The sequence below is a fragment of the Phoca vitulina genome, unplaced genomic scaffold (genome assembly GCF_004348235.1).
Source record: "Phoca vitulina isolate PV1807 unplaced genomic scaffold, GSC_HSeal_1.0 scaffold47, whole genome shotgun sequence".
In the NCBI taxonomy this organism is placed as follows: Eukaryota; Metazoa; Chordata; class Mammalia; order Carnivora; family Phocidae; genus Phoca; species Phoca vitulina.
The window spans coordinates 9675990-9699535 of record NW_022589750.1 but is presented as its reverse complement, the minus strand read 5'-3'; the positions used below and the strand labels follow the sequence as shown (position 1 = coordinate 9699535).

At 46.0% G+C, this 23546-nt stretch overlaps 1 protein-coding gene across 12 annotated transcripts in view; it reads right to left on the bottom strand.

Annotated features, from left to right (window-relative positions):
• Window positions 1-346: 346 nt before the first annotated feature.
• NCOR1 (nuclear receptor corepressor 1) overlaps window positions 347-23546 on the bottom strand; it is a 156918-nt gene continuing 133718 nt past the window's right edge. For 8 of the 12 annotated variants that reach the window (XM_032431780.1, XM_032431779.1, XM_032431782.1 and 5 more), the window contains 13 exons: window positions 23186-23335; window positions 22511-22633; window positions 19550-19715; window positions 18867-19360; window positions 15974-16102; window positions 15368-15525; window positions 14996-15219; window positions 13854-14000; window positions 11792-11934; window positions 7853-7906; window positions 7157-7378; window positions 4754-4933; window positions 347-3336 (listed from right to left, as the gene is read on the bottom strand). In XM_032431780.1, coding sequence (XP_032287671.1) covers window positions 3149-3336; window positions 4754-4933; window positions 7157-7378; window positions 7853-7906; window positions 11792-11934; window positions 13854-14000; window positions 14996-15219; window positions 15368-15525; window positions 15974-16102; window positions 18867-19360; window positions 19550-19715; window positions 22511-22633; window positions 23186-23335 — 2378 coding nt within the window. In that variant the 3' untranslated portion in view covers window positions 347-3148. The remainder of the gene's footprint in view (window positions 3337-4753; window positions 4934-7156; window positions 7379-7852; window positions 7907-11791; window positions 11935-13853; window positions 14001-14995; window positions 15220-15367; window positions 15526-15973; window positions 16103-18866; window positions 19361-19549; window positions 19716-22510; window positions 22634-23185; window positions 23336-23546) is intronic. The other 4 variants (XM_032431790.1, XM_032431791.1, XM_032431786.1 and 1 more) reach the window with 3 other exon arrangements.

Genomic DNA, 23546 nt, shown 5'->3' with positions numbered 1-23546 from the left:
CACTACTGTTGGTAAGCCTTTGGGGGTGGGGGTGTGAGTGGGAATGATAAACAGATATTTTTGTTTCCTGTGTACATACTGGAAGAATCCTTTCATAATAAACTAGAGACTCTACAACAACACTGTATGTATTCCGTAATCTTTGAATTTCTCACAAGAAATAACTTCTAGAGTCAAGAAGAAAACAAAATACTAGAAACCTTGAGGTCCAAATCCTCGGGGATTAGACTAAAACTAGAATTTTATATTTTGCAGATGTAAATTTCTTCCTGCTCTCTAAGCTCATCTCTTACCACCCAGCTAGCTCCTTCATTCAGGTCTAATGAGAAATAGAATATAAATCAGATTTTCAGTGCAACCCAGTCTTAATTTATTGGTTGGTCGATTTCTGAAAAATTATTGTCAGCTACTCACCGTCTGCACTGAGAATGTTTTTACCTTTTCACAATTGCAGGGGTTACTGAAAGTTAGGTTTGTCACTCCAGGTTTTATTTAAGAATTTTTGATCCTCCACAATGATTTCAGCTCATGGTCCCATCCCGGTGCTGGAAAAACTGTAGGTGTTCTCAGAAAGACTGTCTCTTCATGTGGATATTTCGAAGAAAGTTCATTTGCACAGTTGTAAAAACAAGGTAGCAAAGCAGGAGGACCAACCCCTTGGCCTGACTGGTATGAATTCAAAAGTGAGTTGTTAGAAATAGCGTAGTTTGTCTGAACTATGTCACCAGAGTTTTCAGGGCATAAATATCTTAAAAATGGAACCAGCATACCAAAATTAAAGCATTAGGAAACTTCCAATCATGAACATGCACTGGAAACCTGGCTGTCAGAATACTGCTTCGCACAGCATCGGGAAGACCTTCATCTAGTTGTGGGGTGCTAAACACTCATGCATAAGGAGGCAGCTTTGGAACACTGAAATCTCAGCCCGCAGAGCATCATGCCTGGGTTTACAGCCGCCAGCCGCCAGCCGCCAGTCCTCGGTCCCTCTCGGTGCCGTTCCGGTCCTGCCTCGGTGGACGGCCACCCTCCCAGACGGTTTGCTCCGTAGGTAAGCCACGTGTGAGTTCTGTCCTTTCCATGTTCTGCACTAAGAAATGGTCCTGCGTTAGCTCTTGTCCACGCCGTGGCAGGCGGAGTGGTAACGCACATGCACTGTGAGGAGCTGGGCGTGAGGGGTCCTCAAGTGGAACTGCGAAAGTAAAAAGTTAGGCTCTCAGCCGACATGTTCGCAAAAACCATTCTGATTTGGACCTTCAGGGTCCTAGAAAAATAGCATTATCATCATCTCGTTTGGGTCTGTTGACACTAAGTTATTAACGATATCTAAGATAGTAACTGTTACGTAGAACATTTACTGTGTACGTATAATAGAGCAGTACCAACTTTCCAAGTAGAAGGAATCGGATCACTCACCCTGCTCTACAGTTTATCATGAGGACCTGAAGTGTCCGGGAGTGGAATAGCAACAGGAGTGAAGGCTTGAACTTCAGACACACGTGGACTCGTGGCCTTTGTAGCTTACTGAACTGTGTGGGCAGGGTCCTGAGCCAGTGCCCTCATTACCAAAACAGGGATCAGACCCCCAGGGCGAAGGGCCACGTGAGGGCCTCAGGCACGCCCGTGAACCGCGCATTACAAAGGAGGCGCTCAGTCAGTGGTTATTGGATACCTGCTTTCTCTAGAGGCTTGAGGACTTTTGTTAAAAAGTTTAGATCTACTTAGTCCATAAAGTGCTAAGTTGTATCAACGGGAGAGCGCTCCGTCTCTCCCCTTTCTCATCTTCAGTGGCATCCTTCCGAAACGGTCCCTACCCTCCTGCTACAGAAGGATGCTTCAATGCTATGCTTAAGTTGTATGGGAGGAAAATCTCACAATTCAACAAGCAGTTATGCAGGATGAAACGGACCCTCCAGTACCATAATTAGTTTAAAATTCACTCTTAAAGTATTTGCTCCTTGAGATTCAGTGAAGTGAAAAGAGTCAGCAATAAACTCTCGCCCACAAGGAATCAAATGGAGCCCTGGCACGTGGCAGACGGGCAGGAACCAAACTGCACGTTCGCCGTGAGGCCTCGGGATACAGAACACAGCGAACCGAGCAGACGAACATTCTACACAGATTGTTACCTTCTAACTCAGCCAATACCGAGCCACCTAAAGACAAGATACTAGTTTTTCCTTTGAAACCTGAGACATCAAGAGCCTTAAATCACACATGATTTATGTGGCTATGGACAGGGTAGTCAAATTTATTTCAAAACAAAAGCTCTGTTGGGCTGCATCAGATGCAGAAGGAAAAGAATACTTAGGGGCGTGGCTAAGTCACCAGTGTGCATAACAGTGAGGGATGCCTCAAATAAGCCTTTTTTTTTTTTTCAACTTTAAAACCTGAACTATAACATACCCATGCAGTAATATTTTTTCAGTGCTACTAATTGAAAAAAATTAAAGCCTGCACTGGAAATTTACAGTATGGCAGAATTTAGTTTCTCTTACCTTTGACCCTAATAACGTAATGTACAGATTTTATGCTAGGGTCTGTGTTAAAAATCTAAACATTTCCACAAGATTTGAAACATCACCGGAAATCTGAATTTAGAAGAAACAAAACTGGATAAAAGTACAATGCCCGTGACAGCCAACATTATGTAACTGGGCTGTATGAGGTCGTTTAGAAGGCAAGGGTTAAAAAGATAGGTGCGGAGTTTGTTTTCTTAAAATTACCCCCAAAGTTGATGCGCTGATTTGAACATAAGTACACCAGATACTACAGCAAGGGGAAACACTGCAAAAAAGGTCATCTATTTACAGAAGAGTTGATTTAAAGACATTATGGTTTTCTTTACAAACAGATGTAAGAACAGGAATTGTCCACTTTTTAAAAACTCTACATTTCAACCCTCCACTATTAGACTGCACCAACTGCCTGGAGCAAACGCAGCCCCCCACCCTTCCCCCCATTCGACTCTCCAAATAAATTTCCATCATTTCATCATTTCTTCATCACCCGTGGTCCAGGCTCTCAAAGTCTCTGGGCACAAGTCAGAGGAGGACAGGTTTTTGACCCGCCGTTAAAAAGAAAACCACCCGCAACGAGAGCTGCCCGCCCATGCCCCGGCCCCACCGAGAGCCCCTCTCTGGGCGGTTCAGTCGTCACTATCGGACAGCGTCTCGTACTGTGCGGAGAGCAGCGGCGCTGGCTCCCGCTCCCAGATCCTGTTCTGTTGGTGCGGGGCCGCTTGGTTCACGGAAGAGGGGGCGCATGCGATCGGCGTTGGTGGCGTACTGCTGAGCATCCGCATAGTCAGAGGGTTATATGGAAACTGAGTTGAGCCTGACGAAAGAAAAAGTGTTTTCACTGTCATGAGCACAGCTACGGTCCCACACAACTTCACAGGACGGAGGAAGACGCGATTCTACCGAATGGTCTTGTGACACCAAGAGCGGAATGAAACCATGTGCAAGGGCCGAGGTTTCACGACACAGAGTGTAGCCTATGACAAGGCCCCCAGCGGTGAGAATCTAGAAAGGATGCGTGACCCGAGTACAAGCACAAGCTTAGTGTTGCTGAGCCCAGACATGAAAGAAAGCTCAAGGCTGAGTTTTGTGTGAAGTCTAGAACGGGTGTCTCTGTGGAGAATCCCCAGTAGAACTACTGCATTTTAAGCCCTAAGAGTCTGCCCCGAGAACTTCTGGACTCTTAGAGCTAAAGGCAGGAGAACAGTGCTCCGAGGACGAGGGTCCGGGGGCGGCGGGACGCGGGCCATCTGCTGGAGCTCACCAGGTACAAGATCTGGAAGAGGGGAATGTGATCCTAACAAGAGCACTGCTACCTTCGGCCACTACCTCGACTGTTCCATTGTCCCCGGAAAGCCTTTTACAGCTTAAGAAACTCTAAAAATGTAAAACGAACCATTTTATCAAGTCATTAGTTTCACGAATTAACTGCTCCCCTGAGTGATGGGAGAACAATCATTGGTGTAGGTGAGAAGTTCTCAAACTAGTACACACTTTGCATGTGAGGTGAGAATTTCGTCAAGCAAAGGCCTTCAGTTATGCTGATATAATATCCACGTGAAATTTATATACTCCTAAATTAAGGGGGAGAGCACATTTCAGATTTTTTCCACTGACGTGTATTTAACTTCTAAAAAAAGATGGCTTGTAATTCTGTGAAACCCTTAAATCTACACCATATACCCCAGTTTTATTTTTTAAACAACAAAAAAAAGTAAAGTTTGTTCCCTTTCAGGACTATCATTATTGTGGTTATTAGGTTTGAAAAAAAAAAGCTTACAAGCAAGCACAAAATGGGAAACATTAATAAATATCCTAGAATACTGTTTTTCATCAGTCTGTATAAACATAGCCTATGAGAGAGAGAGGATGGCTTTTTACACTATTCCCCTTTCTTACTTTGATTTCTCAGTATTTCCCTAAGAACCTTCTCTAAGAATGTCTATATGAGAGGCTCCAGGCGGCGCGTGGCAGTGGCCCCCTGCACCCAGGTGCGGTTCAGGGAGGAACTGAAAGGCTGGACTCCCTCGCCCTGCGCTCTTCCTCTGTTCCTGGTAATCACACATTGCATTCTTTAAATTTTTAAGATTCTATGCATTCAGTTTCTGTTCTGGAAAGTGGAGCCTACTGACAGAGTGGTGAGGTTACCAAAGTTTCCGATTTTACAAGAAGTACCGACCAAGGCTCAGATAAGAATCACCTGAAGACTCCTTTTCTAGCAGTAAGTTCCTCACCTGTTGAAGAGGGCCTGTCTTCCCAGGCCCACCCTGGCGTCTGCCTGTGGTAATCCCCTTCTGAATGTACAGAGGAGACGGAAGAGGGCCTCTCAGTTCCTAAGTAGCCTTGCCCAGGGATAGGAGATTTAGATTTCCTGCTGTTTGACTTGCTGATCAGCTTTGGTTTGCAAACTCCTCCTAAAAGTGAAATAAATTAACTATTGACACAGAGTAATTATGTTCTCAACTTAAAAACCTACCAAAATGCTGATGATTATATAATGCTAAGAGAAAGAAGCAGAATGGTAGGTAGCATGAAGAATCCAGATCCTAGTACCCCATGAAGTTAAAAAATTAATATTTAAAAGCCAGAATTTTCTTGTAGCAACTAAAGCAAAAAGGGTATGTCCTCGTGCCATAAACTTAAAAACATGTAACCAAGGAAACAAAATTTCTGGGATGTCATTTCTTTCCTGGCCTCAGAGCACAGAAACGGCTAAGGAAATTAAGGCAAGCTGACAAAAATCTTAAATCCTCACTACCTCCTCGCCCACCAATTTAGAGAGAAGCCAGGAGTTCATACAACCCCAAGGAAATCTTATGTCGAAAGAAAAAAAAAAATGTAGAACAGAAGCCCCTTCATGGCACTGCTGTGCCCCAGCAGAAGCTTGGCAAGCGTTGGTGGCCCTTTCTGTTTCAGGCTCTGTTTCTAGAAGTTCACAGGAGTGGGATGCCCCCCTCTAGAACAAAACATTAAAAAGATCTCCGAAGAGATCAGAGCCCAGGTGAGCAGCAGTTTCCTCAGCCCCAGCAGAACAGCTTCACCCCAAGAAAAAGGTAGGTAGAAAGCCTTCTACAGAACCCTTGAACTATCTGCAAAGAGAAGTGCAAGTCCTTGATGGTAAGGAAGAGAATATCCTAGGATGAAGGGGAAAGGAGCTCAAAGTACAGATAGTAACCAAAAGGGACGAGGTGGAAAGCTTAGGAAACAAAATACAGCAAGGATCAGAACACACACAATGAAAAGGGTCATAGTACAAAGGGAAAATGAGATAACGGTAAAAGCAATAGGAAGAGATCAAGATGACTAAAAATCCTTAGACAGTACCAGCTATAGAGGACGAAGACTAGCCAGCAAAAATGTAATTGTGTCTTTGAAATGGAAAGCCCAACGAAAGAAAGTAGAACATTTCCATGAGCGCAGAAATCAACCCGCAGATGCAAATAGCCTCGCTATGATCAGGAAAATCTGACACAGAATGAACACTAACGTATTAGTTAACATCGAAATTGAGGAAAAGAGGATTCTTCAGGCAGATAAATTGTCACCTGCTAAACAGGAGGGCATCTGACCTGATTTCTACACAACTGATGCCCAGAAAGAAATGCAATCGTGCCTATGGGATGTGCTGAGAAAAGTGCCATGCTGTCATTTCAAATATAAAAGCAGCAAGAAGACATTTTTGAGTGTGAACAGCCTGCGAGTACAGCACCCTCTGCGAGGAAAAGGGGTGTGAGAACCAGACCAAATGCCACAACGGGAGGATTATACAACCACAATCACAATGTTAAAACCTTCAAGTACACGCACACTTGAATCAGTACAAATCAGGAGCTAAGAGCAGGAGGGGGGGAAGACCACGCTCCTCTTTCAGAGCAGGACGTGAATCCATACTGTCCTAAAATTAATATACGTAGGTAAAAAAAAAAAAAACCCAACACCTCTGATCTCTTTGATCTTAACCTTAGTGAGATATTTTGCTTAATGATAACAGGGAAAAAAAACCCTCAACTGGAAATACTTCGGACCTGCAGGGAAATTTTTAAGCACAAGAGATATTAGTTCTTAGAAGATTAAGAAAAAAGTGTTTAAAGGAAGCTTACAGTCACTGTTTTCTGTGTGCTTGCTTCTACCAGGATGTGTGAATGATCTCATTCTAATGTCTATCTGTCCTTTTATGTGTCTGTACAGAGACACTTCCACAATGATGCTTCTCAGAAAAGAACACTAGCTTTTTCTGGATGGTGTGATCTGAAGGTTTTTTTTTTCTTTTTCCTTACTCTTTATTCTATGGCTTAAAATTCTTTAATGCTGAGCCTATCACTATTTTTTTTTTTAATTCAAAAGCAGAATATGAAACTGCATTTGTATTACAATTAAAATGTGTCCGATCCAGATAAGGATTAGATACAAACAAAAATAATACCCAACACTGAATAGTGAACATGTTCTGTGTAAAAATTTCCATCCTTTGAAAGTTTCATGTAAGTTCATGTTACTAAAAGGTCTGAGCAGGATTTAAAAAAAAAACCTTTCTGTAAGTAACTAAGACCCTGAGAGGTGACATCTTTTGGTGGAGCATTACAGCTTGGCTTTTTCTTGGGAAAGGCAGCAGAAGAGCACAAAAGTGAAAACTTTACCTGAATGAGGTGACGGGTCCCCTTCCTCTCTCCGTGTCTCACCACCGGTCACAACGGAGGTGTTGGCGCCGCCAGGCACCACACCCACAGGCTGGGACATGACAACTCCGTGCTCCTCCACTTTGTCATCAAAGCTTCCCATGAGAGCCTTCCTGATAATGTCTTCCAGACCAAGATTACTGGCAGGATCAGCGAAAGAATGACCTCTAGAGCTGACTGAGCCTGAAAGAGACAAGCACCACATTTTCTGCTTATTTCTGAAAGGCAGACCAAGAAACAGAACCCCGCAGAGGCTGTTGGCCCACGGAACACACAGCACGTGGCCTAAAGCACCACTGAGGTCCCACACACAGGCCACCTCCGTCCACCGATAAGGACTCGAGGGTATTTTTTTTCTCTGTCCTGAAGGAATCAGTCACTCACTTTTATTAAAGTTACTATTCAACAGTTTTCTTCTCTTTCCAGCTCCCTAGTTTCTACACTGTCCTTTAATGGTTTTGAGTCTCTCTGTTCATTTCTCTTCCCAGCAAGTACTTACTGAATCTCAGCTCCCTCTTTATTGCTGCTGACTATGTCCTCCCTGACTGACTGACATGATTTTCTCCCCTTTCGCATCCGGGAGCAGCGGCCTGGTGTGCCGCCGGGACCCAGTCCGAATTTGCTGGCAGCGCGCACACACTGTGCTGGGACGCTTACCTGAGGCCGTCACCGCTGGCAGATTAAAGATCTCCGTTCCCGGCTGAGCGGCTGCTGTATTTAAACAAACGTTCAAGTTAGTGGAGGCAGGATAACCATGCACACTGAAAGAGAGACAGTCTCAAAACCCTCCAATGAAATCCATCTTTTTATTTTCCATGATCTCAACCTGGTTTTTCACCAGTTAAGTGAAAATAAAGTGAAAGAAATAATTATTTTTTAAAAAAAGAAACTCTGGCAGTAAAAATCTGGATGAAGTAGGAAGATGAGAACAGGAGTGATCTCCCCAGGGGCGGGAAAGAGACGCTGCGCTGCTAGAGAAACAAGAGGCAGCGGCCAGTTTGCTGGGGAACAGACCTGGGCCCACGCTGACCCCGGCCACAGCAGCTGGCCTCAGACCCCGGAGGGAAGAGCACGGCAATGACCGTGAGTTTCCCGACTGTGGGTCACTGCGGACTACTCTCACGCTCCCGGGATGACGCAGAGACTCCCGCTAAGCCTGCCATCTGTCTGTCATTGGCAAATTGTGACGCCAGGCGGACAGCCTGGGAACTACATATAAAGCACAGAAATGGGAGGAATCTCGGAACACAAACGGTGTTTTCATCCCAACCTCCGACTTGATGCCGAGAAGCTGAAAGAGAGAAGAGTGTGGGGAGCAGGTGGGCAGCTAAACAAGAGGTCCCAGGGAAGGATGTGGCATTGGGGACGCATCTGCAGCGGGAAGGACCCTTCCCTGGAGAGGAGACCAGGCTCTGGAGAAGGGCTTGGTACATGCGCCTTGTAACTAATTTTCTTGATCAGGGAAGCTTTACACTGGCAACAGGAGGAGGAGAGAAATCTCCAGGAAGAACTTACAAAATAAGGACCATCTCCCTACTTATGGGTCAGCTGACACTTAAACCGAACCTGAAAAAATACAAAGTGACAGATACAGTCTCGCTGTCCTCAGAGTGTGGAATAGGGCTCATTCATTCATTCGACAAATATTTATTGAACAGTTATGTAGTTGAATCCTAATAAAAATCACCTTCTTACTGATCAGAATGGTCAGATAAAGACAATTTCACTTTTTTCAGCCAACGAGAATACAAAGATCCTGCGCTTAAAGTGCACTCCTTCCTTGACCTCTGGAGCTCACAGTTCAGTGTGGTTCTTCCTGACGCCATCAGAAGAGAATCCCCTGGGGAGCCTCAGTAACAGCGCTAGAGTCCTGGGGCCTGCATTCCAGGGACTGTGACAGATACCAAAGTGTGAGGACCCCTGGTTTACAGAGATGGGCAAACTTGTGAGAGAACATGGTAACTGTTAAGAAATGAGCAAGGAAGAGTGGCATGTGCGAGCTATTTGGGGGGCAGACTCGACAGGAAGAGGTACAGGGGGACGAGGCCCAGAGAGTGACGGCGGAGCCACGGTGGAGGTGAGCGGGCAGGGGAGGAGGGCAACAGGCTTCTCTGTGTGGAGAGGAAGAATGTTCACTGTCACACATTTCAGAAGCCAGATATTCGAGAAGACATGAAGTCTGTAAAGGTACATAAGTAAAACTTAGTAGAAAAAGTTGAAGTCCAGCTAGGAGTTTGGGAGCGCTCAGCACAGTTTAAACTCCCAGAGTGGATGACATGATTCAGGGATTTTATCGCATGAGCACAACCCTGGGCAAACCAGCACCCAAGGGCCAGGCAAAGCAAGACTGAGCTGCTGAAGAAACAGAACACATGGCCAGAGAAGTAGAGGAAAAACACAGGAGAAGAGCAAGAGAAGAGAGTATTTCTGAAAGAGGAAAATGGCTCATGGGAGGTCAACTAAAGTAAGTTTTAAAGCATTAATGGTTTTTGAAGAATAAAGTCACTGATGTCCTCAGCGGGCACGCTGAATTGAGAGACAGACTTGAAACAAAGTGGTCTTGGTTGCTAATGGCTTGGATTTCTCAGTCCTATTTCCCAAGGACGACTGAGTGTGCCCTGGGGCCTTAACTGTCCCTTTCCACAATGGAAAACAGTTCTGGCAATCAGAACAATCCTCCAGCAGTTTTGTTAGTACTTGCCTTAAGACGTTCATCAATTTTATCTTGTGTTAAAGTGAGGTACTTGTTTCATTACACATTTTCAGAGTAGAGACCATCTGTCATTCTACAAGTACCCAGCACAGGACCCGGCTCAATAAATAACCGCCGAATGAATGAATGAATGAACGAGAGAGCTACTGCCTGAGGACAATGGAAAACAGAAGACAAAACTAGAAAGTAGGCTGCTTCAAGTCACGGGGCATTTTCCTGTCAATTTCTTCCCCACTAAAATGGCAAGACCAAGGCTAGAGAGGATGAGGGCAAACGACATGAAGGTGGCACGATTCTAAACTCTGTACGTCTCCGTGCTCAGGCAGACTCCTCTCCGGGTTCGGAGAGAACCTAAGGGTGAGCGTGCCAGATTTTTGTTGGTGACATTTGAGGCGCTGTAAATAACAGATGAAACCAGTGATGAGACGGAAAAATGTCCTAATTTTTTTAAAAAGGATCATCTGCAAGAGCAATGCCGGCCAGTATTCGAAAATGTTTCTCTTTTACATGATTTGTTGCCCCTTCGAAAGAGAAAGTTTACAAACAATAACTGACACTGGGCTCATCCCTTTTTCTCTCTGATGTTCAACCTTTATTGATCACAAAGGGTCAGATCCAGACACACATCCACCTGGCCGTTTGTGGTTCACAGCCCGCAGCTGCTTGTGACAGGGTCAGGAGACGAGCAGTCGCAGATGACAGAAACAAAGCAGACTGTGGACTACCCAGATCCACCAGCTCTCGCTGCATCGCGGGATATACTTGACGAAAAAATGGAGAAGTGGGACCGAGCAAGTGAGTGCCGAGGAAGAGAGCACGAGGAAGCTTCCAGTGAGTGCGTGCGTATCGCCCAGAGGGAAGGTCTGCATGGCACAGAGCTCGATCCTCCCGAGGCTCTACCAGCGATGCGGGCGGCGAGGCTGTGGGCACAGAACCGCCAGGAGCCGGCGAGCACACTGGAAGCGCGGAGCCGGCATGCGCGGTAGCGCGCAGGGCTGTTGTGACGATGGAATGAATTTATACGTGCTTACAAGTGCCGAGAGTTGTCTCTCTCTCTCTGAATCTACAGCTGTTTGCTACCATTATGATTCCTGGCGGATTGATCACGTTTGCAGATGAATGCTGAATGACTGAACTGAGATCCAGAAAGACCGTGCTAGAGTAGAAAAAGTAACCAAACAGCACAAGCACAGACTGCCTTGGCCTGTACTTGGAGCTAGTAACCACAGAGGTACAGCAAGGGAAAGGTCTGGGTCAAGAGCAACACACTGAAAGAGACCTTGTATTTACACTGGTATTAAGTGCACAGTAACCTCACTATGTACTGGTTGCCAAAAACCCTAATACAGTCTTAGACTCCCTTAATATTAAGTGATGCATTGTGGGGAGATCATACCACACTACTCACAACCTACTGAAAGAGCTAAATAAAGTGGTTTTTTGTGGAGAGCACTTGAGATGGGAACCAGCATGGGATGAACAGCGGATGAAAGGGGATGTTTCCAGAGATAAGACTTGAAGGACATGACTTGTCTTCAAATGGTGGAGGACAGGTCATGTAGAGAAGGCCCAAATGGATAAAACTAAGACCAGTGGGTAAAAAAACTGCGAAGAGCTGATCCAGCCCCACAGAAGAAAAGTTTCCCAGGCCCCACACTTGTTCAGAGAGAAAGTGGGCAGCTTCAGAAAGCAGCAAGTTCTTGCTCTCTAGCAGGCAATCTTCATGCACGGGCAGACATCTGAGAAGAAACTTTAAGCTCAAATGTGGTTGGACAGACGCCTATAAGAGCCTGCAAACTCAAGGATTGCATGAGAGGCAACACCAGAGAGATCATTATTAATGCAGGTTTTATTTTGGGATTCATGAAAGAAATCCCACTTACCCATATCAGAGTCACCTCCACCAGAGGAGTTCAACTTACGAAAAATCTCCTGCTTCTTTGATTTAACCATGGGTGACGTGTTTTCAAGCTTGGTGAAGAACGAAGGCAAGTAGCTTATACTCCCTGGTGAGCGGGAATCATTCCTGTGGGGACACAGTCATGTCTATTATTAGTTCTGTTTCGTCATGGGCCCCTAACCCTGGGGACTTCCATAGAGTATTTGGGAAAACTACCACTTCCCCATCTCGTGTTTGTGGTGACAACCCTATATCGTATTTCAGGACACAAGTACGTTAGCACTTGCAAAAAATCAGGACAGGAATGGAGATAATCCAGGACAGAGATTCTTAACAAAGACCGAGTAAGCAGCAAATGATGTTAACAGGAAAACTCAGAAATAGCCCACCCCGGGGCCATCTGCCTAACCACAGACACCGGTATATTTACAGCCACCACATAGGCCGAGAACTGTTCTATTAGCAGAACTACTCTGAAGTACAATAAATTAAAACTAATAGCACTACTTGCCTATAAAATAGCAAGAGCTCATACCTAAGCAATCAAACCTTGTGGACTTCAACAGAAGAGCTACAATGTAGAAATAACACTGCCTCCATCAGAATCATTTCAAGCCTCCCACCAGATGAGCTGAGCTTCATGTAAAAGATTGCACAGTCCATTCGCAGCTTCCTGTACTAACACATTTTAAACAAGCAAGTTTCCTTTAACAGCTCAAGACCACCAGTGGTCTAGCTAGAGCCAGAGATGATAGCCAAGAACGTGTGGAAGGCTGTTGATGACCTAATCTGGTCATGTGGATTCATTCAAACTTAAGAATCCCTACTATAAGTCAAGAGAGACAAATATGTGAAAGAAAAATAAGATGTGGCCCTGTCCTCAAAAACCTCACAAACTTAAGGGAAACCATGTAAACACGTAATTAAATTTAACATCATCCCCTTTCCAAAAATGGATTTTTCTTCATTTCACTGAAAGGTACCAACATCTGTCTGCCCAGCCGTGAACACGTACAATACGTAAATAAGCCCGCACACGCTGTAAGAAACGCGCGGGCTGTGCAGTGAGGCCTTGCTCTACAGCTGGACCCTCTCTGACCACGGGCAAATCCTGGGCTCACCGCGCAGAACGTCGCGGGTGCCGTACACTAAGAAAACCACACGCGCGGGGGGGACTTAAAGGCGTTCTGGGGACAGGAAGCAGCTGGTAGTGGACAAAGAGAAGAGAGGAAGGGTGGTGTGGCAGAAATGAGATGTGGCAAGAACCTGCTCATAGAGGAACTCAAATGCCAACCTAATGACTTGGAGCTTGAGTCTGAGTTTTGGACAAAGCGCTCTAGGGAAGTGGACTGGGTCGGGGCCAAATCAAAGGCAGCTAATGCAGAGAGGAATAAAAATCTAAGAATTCACAGGCGTCGGGTAAGAAACAGGTAAGAAAACATATGTGAGGCAGTTACTTCCATGTACAGTCCACAGAGTGGCTGGATCAATGGGTGACCACAAGAAAAAAAAAGGTTTTTTTAAAAAACAGATCTAGAAAGGCTTAATTTCAAGAAGAAATCATTAAAGTATCACTGTTTCATTAAAATCCACTAGCATTAGGGGCACCTGGGTGGCTCCGTTGTTAAGCATCTGCCTTCGGCTCAGGTCATGATCCCAGGGTCCTGGGATCGAGCCCCGCGTCGGGCTCCCTGCTCTGCAGGAAGCCTGCTTCTCCCTCTCCCACTCCCCCTGCTTGTTCCCTCTCTCGTTGTGTCTCTCTCTGTCAAATAAATAAAATCTTTAAAAAAATAAATAAAATCCACTAGGATTAGATCACTGGGAAAACAGAGACTACAGGATCCTTCCAGTCTCCTATGGTAACATACAAGCAGAGGAAGAAGAGGCACTGACTTAAGGAAAACCGGAAGCACATCACACACTCACGCTCACACACTCCCTCATACATACACACTTACACTCACACACATACACTCGCTCACACACTCTCTCACACTCTCTCTCTCTCGGGAGCTGCCGGCCGGGACACACAGCTGGCCGCTCACCTCTGTTCCGCGGGCTCCGCTCCTCTCTGAGACAGTAGCAGCATGCTGTCCTGTTTCTCATGCACAACTGGGACCTGGGGCGGGGAGATGGGCTCGTAGGACTCGGAAGGGACGTGACTCCTCTCCGGGGATTTTCCAGGCCTAATACTGTAACACAGAAAGCATTAGAGTGTGCTCCTAGGGCCCACCTACGAATTATCTGAAACAGAAACTGGTTCACTCATTACTTACATTCAAGAGAAGGAATAAAAGTTGCTAATTTCTATCAAAAAAAGATCGCCTCAGGTTTTCACTATATACCCAGTTACCAAAAAGTCTGTTGCCTCTGCTTTATCTGTGCACACACGCCAAGCACCCAGGACAGGCAGTGCTCCGCCAGGAGGTCAAGGCCACCGTGTGTTTCGGCACCACACCCCGCCATCCTGCCCTTGGCCGGCTACTCCAGCAAGCCCTCCAGCCTTTCACTGCTTACCAGGTCTTTCCCCATTAAGTTAAGAGAGAAAGGACTGGAGTACCAAACTGAACCCTGAGCGCTTGTCAGGGGAGTCCAGACAGGCTCAAGTTACGCCCTTGTAGGGCTGAGCGGTTCTCTGCAATTTAATGGTCTTCCTCTGGCTACCATGTTGGTAAGTACAATGTGAGAGACACATAGTGTTTAGACCAAAACAAGTTTTTGGCTTAGTGATTACACATTTAAGAGCCACCTGTGACCTGTGAGTATAATTATATATGGGTATATGCCCTGTCACCTCCTTTCCCAATCAGCCCCATCCAATTTTTACAGGTGGCCATTTTTGACCATTTTTCTTTGAGTTCTTTGGTGGTTAACTCTAAAACTCTAAAAAATCTTATACTTTTCTTGATTTATCAAACTTGAAACAGTATCTATCACCTCCCTTCAATGGAAAGACTTGACTTTTGAATAGACATTAAAAAGAGATCGTACCAATTGCCCAGACAGTGAACATTTCAAGAATATAGAAGGAAAACCCTCATTTGTATTTCCCAAGGAATGAAGGTAAATAAATTTTAGGTGTAAGTAATGAATCCCCTATCTGTGGGGGGATCTGTGGAGAATAACAGTAAAACAACATTGTTTTACTGTTGGGAAATGTACATAGAGTTTGAAATAAAAACCATACCTTCCCCTGGATTTGTCCACAAGATTTTCTGGAGAGACCCTTGACCCTGGTCTTTGATGGTGGACAGACTGAGACTGGGATTCTGGGCTATAACGATTTGATGTTTTAGTCCTCACAGGTGTGGACACCAAAGCAGATGGTGAATTTTGGAATGTAGAAGTGGGAGGCTGCTGGGGAGGCTGTGAGGAAACTTGATTTCTAGCAAAATCTTGTGTGATAATTTGCTGTGAATGAAAAAAGAAGGAGTTGGTTAAACCAGTTGAGTACTTGCCAAAAACTGTAGCATAAAAAACCTGGACATCTTTTTTGTGATTCTCTGTGAAATGTGCCTTCTGCGTTGATCAAAAGAAGAAAAATTAACGAATAACTTACACAGATGTGATCAGCAAGTGTGATCAGGCGGTGGGTCCTGGGCACCTGCCCCACGCCGTCGGCCTGTGAGGAGGCGGGCAGTTGCTGTTGTGGAGACAGTGGTTCCTGCTGGGGTCGGTAGTGATGTAATGGTCCTTCGTACTGTCTGGTGGCTTCACCTAACGGAGGACAGACGGATGTCTTACTCAGGGATGCCCCGGCCTTTCACTCATCATCAAAGACTGAACACGACTCAGAGGGGCACATGCGAGGGATGTGATACCTTTCTCTAAGCAGAATTCATTATCTTAATTTTGAAAGGAAAAACACTGGCTGGCTGACAGAAATCAGGACTAGTATAGAATGAACTGTGAAAGCGTAAGCGGGCAAACAAAATATCAACGATTTCCTGTATCATTAAATGTAAACAAAGGAGTGATCAATAAAAGCTTAAAACCAACTTTCCATCAGTGCAGCTTTAAATGTCTCTAAAGCAGACTCCTATAGAGATTACTCTAAAACAAAACCAAACCAGTTCTTTCTTAACACGGTCCAGACAGATGATCAGAAGCAAATGCCAGGTGCAGATATGAAAACAGGTCAACCTGGTGGCTAAAAAATACATACTTTCCGCTTGATTTGCCTTCACCACCTCTGGCTGATAGGCCTGCAGTTTCTCCTGGGGCGGCGCAGGTGAACTAGCAGGGCTGATCACCTCAATAGCATCGCCGGGTGCTTCATACCGATGAGAAGATACTTTAAGAAAAGTAAAGAATCTGATTTTAAAACTAATCCTGTGAGAAGTTTCAAAAGTCCAAATTCTTCAAACCTATTCACATATTTTTGTTTTTTATTCTCAGAAACGTTCGATGATAAAAACCAACCAGCTCAATGCACTGGTATCAATGGTCCGCAAGGGCTTCCTCAGGCTCCTAGTCTCTGTAGGGAACAGGGTTTTATGAAATTGTGTGGCTTCTAGGACCTTGAGGTGAGGCAGGCTAGGGAACAGATCTGCGGCGAACACCACCACCAGGAAGGACACTTCTCAGCGGAGGCTGAACAAATCAGACAGTAGATCTCCACAGTTGACCATTTCCAATGATTAAAATTCTGGGGGACAGTCGGCTCTTAGAAAAACTTTCAGGCTACACAGTTGCTTCATTATCATGATGATTTTAAAGCTACTGATGAAGTAACATTATATAATAATTTTCACAAATCACTGGATTACTGCAGACAAAAAGTATTACTCCAAATGATTTCTCAGCACTGTTACACTGTGAAAATACACAGAAATGGTAGGGAATGTCTGAAAAGAAGAAAATTCACCCCCCTGGGAAAGGATGCCCACATCAGAGAAGGCCCCTCTAAGCGGAAGTTCCCAGGAAAACTGACAGAGGGTTGATGCAATGGGGTGGGGGGGAGTGAGGGGGGTAGCCGCTGTTCACAGTCCTGCCATGTCCTCAGAGCAAGGCGACAGATACATGGAACCTCCTGCTCTGGAACCTTCTGACTTTAGAGTGCACTCTGCATCTACAGGCTGCAGAATCTGAGAAAACTGTCCGAGGCCCAAAGGGTCCATGTATGACTGGCTGGATCAACAAGTGTGATCAGTCAGTGGGTCCTGGACACAGGTATAGAAGTTCGGCATAAGCTCTATTACCAGGCTCCCACTGAGATCCTCCAGTACCCAACTGAACAGCCCTTTCTTCCTACCCCTTCACCAGGCCATGCAAGTTGCAATTAGCTGGGTTCTGGTACACTCAGGACAGAAACCTGGTAATTGGGACGGAAATGATCTTTCAGGAACTAAAGTAACTATTTCCGAAGTAATTTAGACTACTTGGTGACTTCGGTATCCACGGGAATTCATCACTGTTTATGTCCCCAGCGCCCTAAATCTGGTCACCACATCCAATATACAGTCACTGGAAAGTCTGAGGCTAAACTGTGTTCACCTTCAGGCGGGAGAGGGGCTCTGAAGGGAAAAACTGAAAACCACACTGAGTAACAATAAATAGCCTATGGACTCCATGCAAGTCATTTACCCAGTGATAAAAAAAATAACCCCACTCAGAAAAGACGACAAACCTCCTATTTTCAGACCTTCTGAAGGTCAGACTCCTAGAGCAAAGTCTGGTTTGTGATGCCAACTGAAAGGGAGTACTAGCCAGTGACTAGAGCCATGCGCCCCAGCGTCCAATAAGCCACAGGCTGGATGGGTCACCAGGTGTGCTGGTGACCTCCCTCCAGGCCTGCTCCTGCAATGACAGATCCTCCTCAGCTAGCAAGTTTCTGCATGTGTAATACCTATTTTGCAGATGTTCATACTCCCAGGTGAACAGAAGTTTTCTGTCTACACAGCAGACTACCAATCTGTCCCCTTCTTTCCAAAAAGCTCAGCCATGGGGTAGATATTTACCCAAACAGATTATAAGTAGGCACGGGGGTAAAAAGAATTACACATTGCATGCTGAAGCATAAGAACTCTCCAACTCTCCTCAATTTCATTAACAAAAACAACTGAGAGATGCCCACATATGGTTAAATTACTTCAAGGATTAGCAGATAGTTGCTTAAATACCCGATTCTTCCTTCCAGAATTCCATACAGAATTTAGGCAGTCGTTAAAAATAAATTTGAAGTAACTCTTCCAGCATTTTACTGTAGATTTGTGGACTCTTATGGATTCAACAGGGTACATGTCAAAATGACTAACCAGACCTGATCAAAATCCAGCTTGCAACGAGAGAGGGCAAACCTGTGGTCACCGGAGGGGAGCTGGGGGAAATCGGTGATGGGGATGAAGGGTACACTTATCATGACGCGCACCGAGTCATGTACAGAAGTGCTGAGTCACTATGTTACACACCTGAAGCTAATAACAACACTCTATGTTAACTATACTGGAATTAAAATAGAATTTAAAAACAGTTTAAAAAAAAATTAACGCATGAAAACAATTTCAGAAAATGAGCACAGAATAGGAGCATATGCATAAAGAAGGAATAAAAGTGACCAATACATACATGAAAAAAATTTTAAAGATCCAGCTTGCAAAAAAGGTATAATGTAAATACCAATGACCAGTAATTCAGTGGTCTTGCTTTTTAAAAATTTGTGTTAGAAAAAAGATATAAGAGACTTCGGGGTATCAACCTAAATACTGAACTTCATCCTAGAAAATGCTTCTTAAGAGGCCTTGGTAGCCTCTCTGACCTTTCAGATGCCCAAAAATGATCACGAGCTCTGCCCTGTCTACTTTCCAATTTTACCTCTAAAGGGACACAGTGTTTTCATGGAAAATACTTTGACAGGTATACTTAAGAAACTCTGAAGTTTAAATAATCATGACAAACAGCAGAAGAGACATTTTTGCACTACTAACCCACAGAACCCTTCCATTACATTTACTCTCAGATCAGGATTTTCTTTATATCATATTGTTCTGCTTTACCTAAAGAATAAAGTAATTCTTTACTCAGATATCACATTGCAAAACTCAGATTGAGATACATACAGCTACTAGAAGAGTCTGAACTTTGAGAGCCACGTTCCCTTGCATCCTTGTCCGAGGCAATTTGCCGGGTGATGATCACGTCTATGAAGTTAGCTGCAGTAATGGTAGTCTTCCCTCGGGTCCTTAGCTCTTCCTCATATCTGGATTTTGGAGGAGGCCCTTTATCTTTCCCAGCCTCAGAATAAACTACTGAAGAATGAGGCTGGGGCTTGCCACTTGGAAAGGCTGCAGAAGTGTACAGACACTGAACAGATCTCTTCTCCACCTCCAGGGGTTTCTGCTCTAGCTGCTGCTGTTCACTAACTGCTGCTGACCTGCTTCTCAAATTTTCTTCTAACCTGGAAGCTTCATGCTTACTCTCTTTGGTTTTGGAAACCTCCATCTGGGGGGCAGAGGCTGCGGCGTCCACAAGGGCAGCCAGGGCGTCCGCAGCGGTGCTGTAGCGGGAGGCCGGTAGGCCCTGGCTTATCGACGGGCCCCCAGCGGGCAGCGGCCTGCGAACGAAAGCAAATCACACACGAGTCCGTGAAGGGCGGGCTCCACCGGGGACGTGCTGGGGCGGCGGGAGGACAAGCGGCAACAACGAAGCGTACATCCCCAAACCATCGCGGTCACACGTTCGCGAGCGTGCGGTATGTGCCAGAGACCGCCACTTTCGGTCAAAATGCGCACAAGGGACTCACATGATTCGGAGCTGAGCACTTGGATCCAAAGGTGTGATTACACTGGTTCCGTTGGTTCCTTGGAACACGCTGGGTCTCTGCTGCAACATGGTCTCCTGGGCTCTTACTGAAGGGGACGGGGAGCGGACGTATCCATGACTGCCCGGTCGGCCCGGCTGTTCGGAGCCTGCGAAGGCCAAAAAAAAAAAACCCAAAAAACCAAAAAAGAAGAAGAAAAGACAAGCCATAAGGAAGAAGCTAGAGACAGCGACATTCAGGGCCTGTTCATTTCCTAATATTCCTAAACAGAAAAAAGGTAAGAAACCGGATACCCTGCTTTTTGGCCTTTCTAGAAGTATGTTCTCTAAGAGCTTCTCAATAAAGATGTAATAAAACCATATCGGTAACTCACAACAAAAACGTCAACTATCATTTACTGTCACTTCCATTTATGTGACAAGTTTCTACCTTGATTCGGAGAGAAACAAAAGTAACGCCAACAATCACATAGGGTTGACCCTTTAACAACAGGGGTTTGAAGAGCACGGCTCCACCTACACGTGGATTTTCGGTGTGAAAACTACACCACACTGCAGTAGATGTATTTTCCTTACGATTTTCTCATTTTTTCTCTAGCTTACTTTACTGTAAGAATACAGTATGGGATACACAGAACATACAAAATATGTGTCAGTTAGCTGTTTCTGTTACCGGTAAGGCTTCCGGTCAATAGGAAGTTGTCAGCAGCTAAGTTCTGGGGAGTCAAAGTTATGGCTGGATTTTCTAGTGCGCGGGCGGGGGGGGGGGTGAGCGCCCCTAACCCCTGAGTTGTGCAAGGGTCAGCTGCCCTCACACAAATCAGATAAGTTCATCTCTCAGATTTTTCCTCAGACGCTGGCGTGCTGATCATTTCCAGAATCCCATTCGGTGCAGCCGTCTAAGTACCATGATGGACACCGCACGCCGCCGCCAGCCCAGGTCTGAGCAGCTTCGTCCGGCCGCGGCTCTCCCTGCTCCACTCCACCTCTGCCCTGCCCAGCAAAGGGCTCCTCTCAGCGAGCTCTCTTTGGACACGTCACTCACGCTGCCCTCCCCCAAGACTCAGCGCCACGAACAGCTTCCCAACAGCTGAGACGGTCTTGTTTACTGACCTCAGCTCTCCCGTGACAAAGCCACTGCTTGGACTTGGTCAGCACTACTCACTGGGAAGATCTCAAACTCCCTCTCTAATCCCTCTCTTCTCTGCCTCCTCTGTCCTTTGTCCTCAGAAGAGCTGGCCGCTTTCGCATACGCCCCTACTCCCACAGCACGGACCACCTAGCGCAAGCTTCTCAGCCATCTTCCCCCTTCCCACCTCACAACAGCTGATAGAAGCGTTTCTAGACTCCTAGAAGAGGCACTGCTATTTAAGTTTTTGTATCCCCACAAAGACTATCCCTGTTTACACTGCCGCTGACCATGTGTGAGAGTCCCATGTTTCTTTGGACACAGCAACACAGAATATTTATCAGCTTTTTAAATGTCTGATGGAGGAAAATGGTATTATATCATCTTGAATTTGCATGTTATTCATTAATGTGATCATGAGCATTTTTAAAATACAGTTCCTACCCTAAGGATATAATGTATGGTGATTAACATAACATCATAAAATAAAATTTAAAAAAAACTCAAAAAAATATATAGTTCCTACCCAAGTTATGCTTCCTTTAATTAAATCAATGGCCATGTTGTTATGCAGTCAACATATAATCAGTATTAGGCTGCTACCTCACAACTCACTAAAGCATTTCCTGTGGTCACTTAGTGATTTTTTACTACATACAGACAGTAGGTTACAGCTCAGTGTCTTCAGGCTTTGCAACCACTGATGCATTCAACATCAATCCTCAGGAATGACATTCCTGGGTCGAATACGAAGACCAGCCTTGGGTCCCTGCTCTATGCCACCACTTTGATGTCAAGGTCTGTCCCCCATGAGCATGAGTGTGACAGCCTGCCTGCCCTGCGCCCTTCGGTTCTGTACCCACCTCTCTGACCAAGTCTCTGGTCCCCTCTGCCTGCACCTCTAACACCCCTGCCAGGACCACCTACGGACCGACCCACCCTCCCCACACACCGGCTGCTGGGAAATCTCACCCCAGCCAGAGTCACGACCCTTGCAGGGGACTCCTAGGTCCCCGTGTGCAGCCTGTCTTTTCTCCTAAGGGCCAGATCTGTCTGTCCGGCAACATGGACACAGGAAGCACTTTCCTCTCACTGACGGAACAGAACGCAAAATGACAAATCTACCACGGGTCAGAACAAATGTTCCAGAGAGGCTTCAAAGTATGTCCCACGGTGAAACTCCCTCCCTCCCTCTCTCCTTTCCCTAATCCTGCTCTGTCTTCCGTGCAGAGCGGCTTGTTTCCCGCGCCCCCCCCCCCCACGCCTCCCCTCATCAAGCTACTGTCCAGTCCTCTGCACACGGTGACAGTGTTCTTCCCGGCCCTGCCCAGCCGCATGGCCTCACTGTGGCTCCTGGCGCCAGCCCACGCCCCCTCCAGGGTTCTAACCCACCTCCAGGCCCTCCTCCTGCCACAGGGCAGCACCTGTCATTCCCAGTGTTACCCGGCCTTCTCCCTGTATGGCCGTCTTCCTCAAACGCCAGCCCCACAGCACGTTGCGTCTTCGTGGCCGGGAGCCTTTGCTCGGGCTGCTTTCAGCCTCACTGAGCTCTGTACCCAGTATCGTCAGGCCCAATGGTAGCCAACTGCTGGGGCCAAATCAAAATGATGCCTTCCTGGTGAAAACCTCGGCTTCCTGTTCAGAGTTCGCGTACTGCACCTTCACCTGCGCTTCACTTAAGGCCTGAGATTACTTTCTGTCTCCTGATTCCTGCGTTTAAGATCAGCTCAGCAGCCCCCGCAACAGGAAGCCCGACGCCCCGTCGTACCGATTACCAAGGAGAGTCTACGGCACGAACAACAGCACGCCGCTCACCTGGCCGAAGGTAGAGGTCTGAGGACGCGGCTGCAGCGATCCGCTCCCGCTCTTTCTCCCGCTCCCGCTCGCGCTCGCGCTCCCGCTCAGCACTCGCGGCCGCTGCAAGGTGCGTCGAGTGTCCTGTAAAACACAGAAATCTGCCAACTTAAAGACAAGAACATCAACCCGCCGGGTACAAACAACTTTTACATTTTTAAGTGACTGGAAATTTTTCAAAATGCTCCCAACTTGAGATGTAGAGTCTTGGATGACAAGTGACACCTAACACAAGCTTCTGGGATATTTCTGGCGTATCTGGTGACAGATGGCATAGAAAAACTATTACTAAATATTAAGTGAAAAACAGCAAAGCAGGGGCGCCTGGGGGGGGCTCAGTCGGCTGAGTATCCTACTCCTGATTTCAGCTCAGGTCGTGATCTCAGGGCGGTTGGCTCGAGCCCTGTGTCAGGCTCCCCCCTCAGCAGAGTCTCTCCCTCTCCCTCTGCTCCTCCCCCTGCTCGCTCTCTCCCTCTCAAATAAATAAATAAATCTTTAAAAAAAAAAAAAACAAAACCCCAAACCAAAAAAACCCTACAGACAGATGGGGGGAAAGCCCAAAACGCCTTCAAAGACTATGCTGTCAACACTTAGACACACTGGTCATAGCAGAGATGGGCGTGACTGGTCTCTCACCTGGAGACATAGACGCAGAGTTGTATGGCCTGGGCGGGAAAGTAATCTGTGTGCCAGGAATATAAGTGATTCTGTCCATGGGAGGCGTACTCGTGCCCCCGGGATGAGGCACTAAAATCGCTGGAGGCATGTTGGTCAGGTCAATGATTCCTGCTCGCAAGGCAAAGACAATAAAATGATGTTAAATGTCAGTTTCTCTAAAGATACAGAACTGTACATGGCTTTTTAAAATCCTTTCTCTCTGTAACTCAATGATACTTTGTATACAATATAAATAAAAATGGTTAAGATCATCATGACTTTGTAAGAAATTCTTTAAATCTACACAAGGCTATGAAATCCTGTGCCCCATACGAGTCAC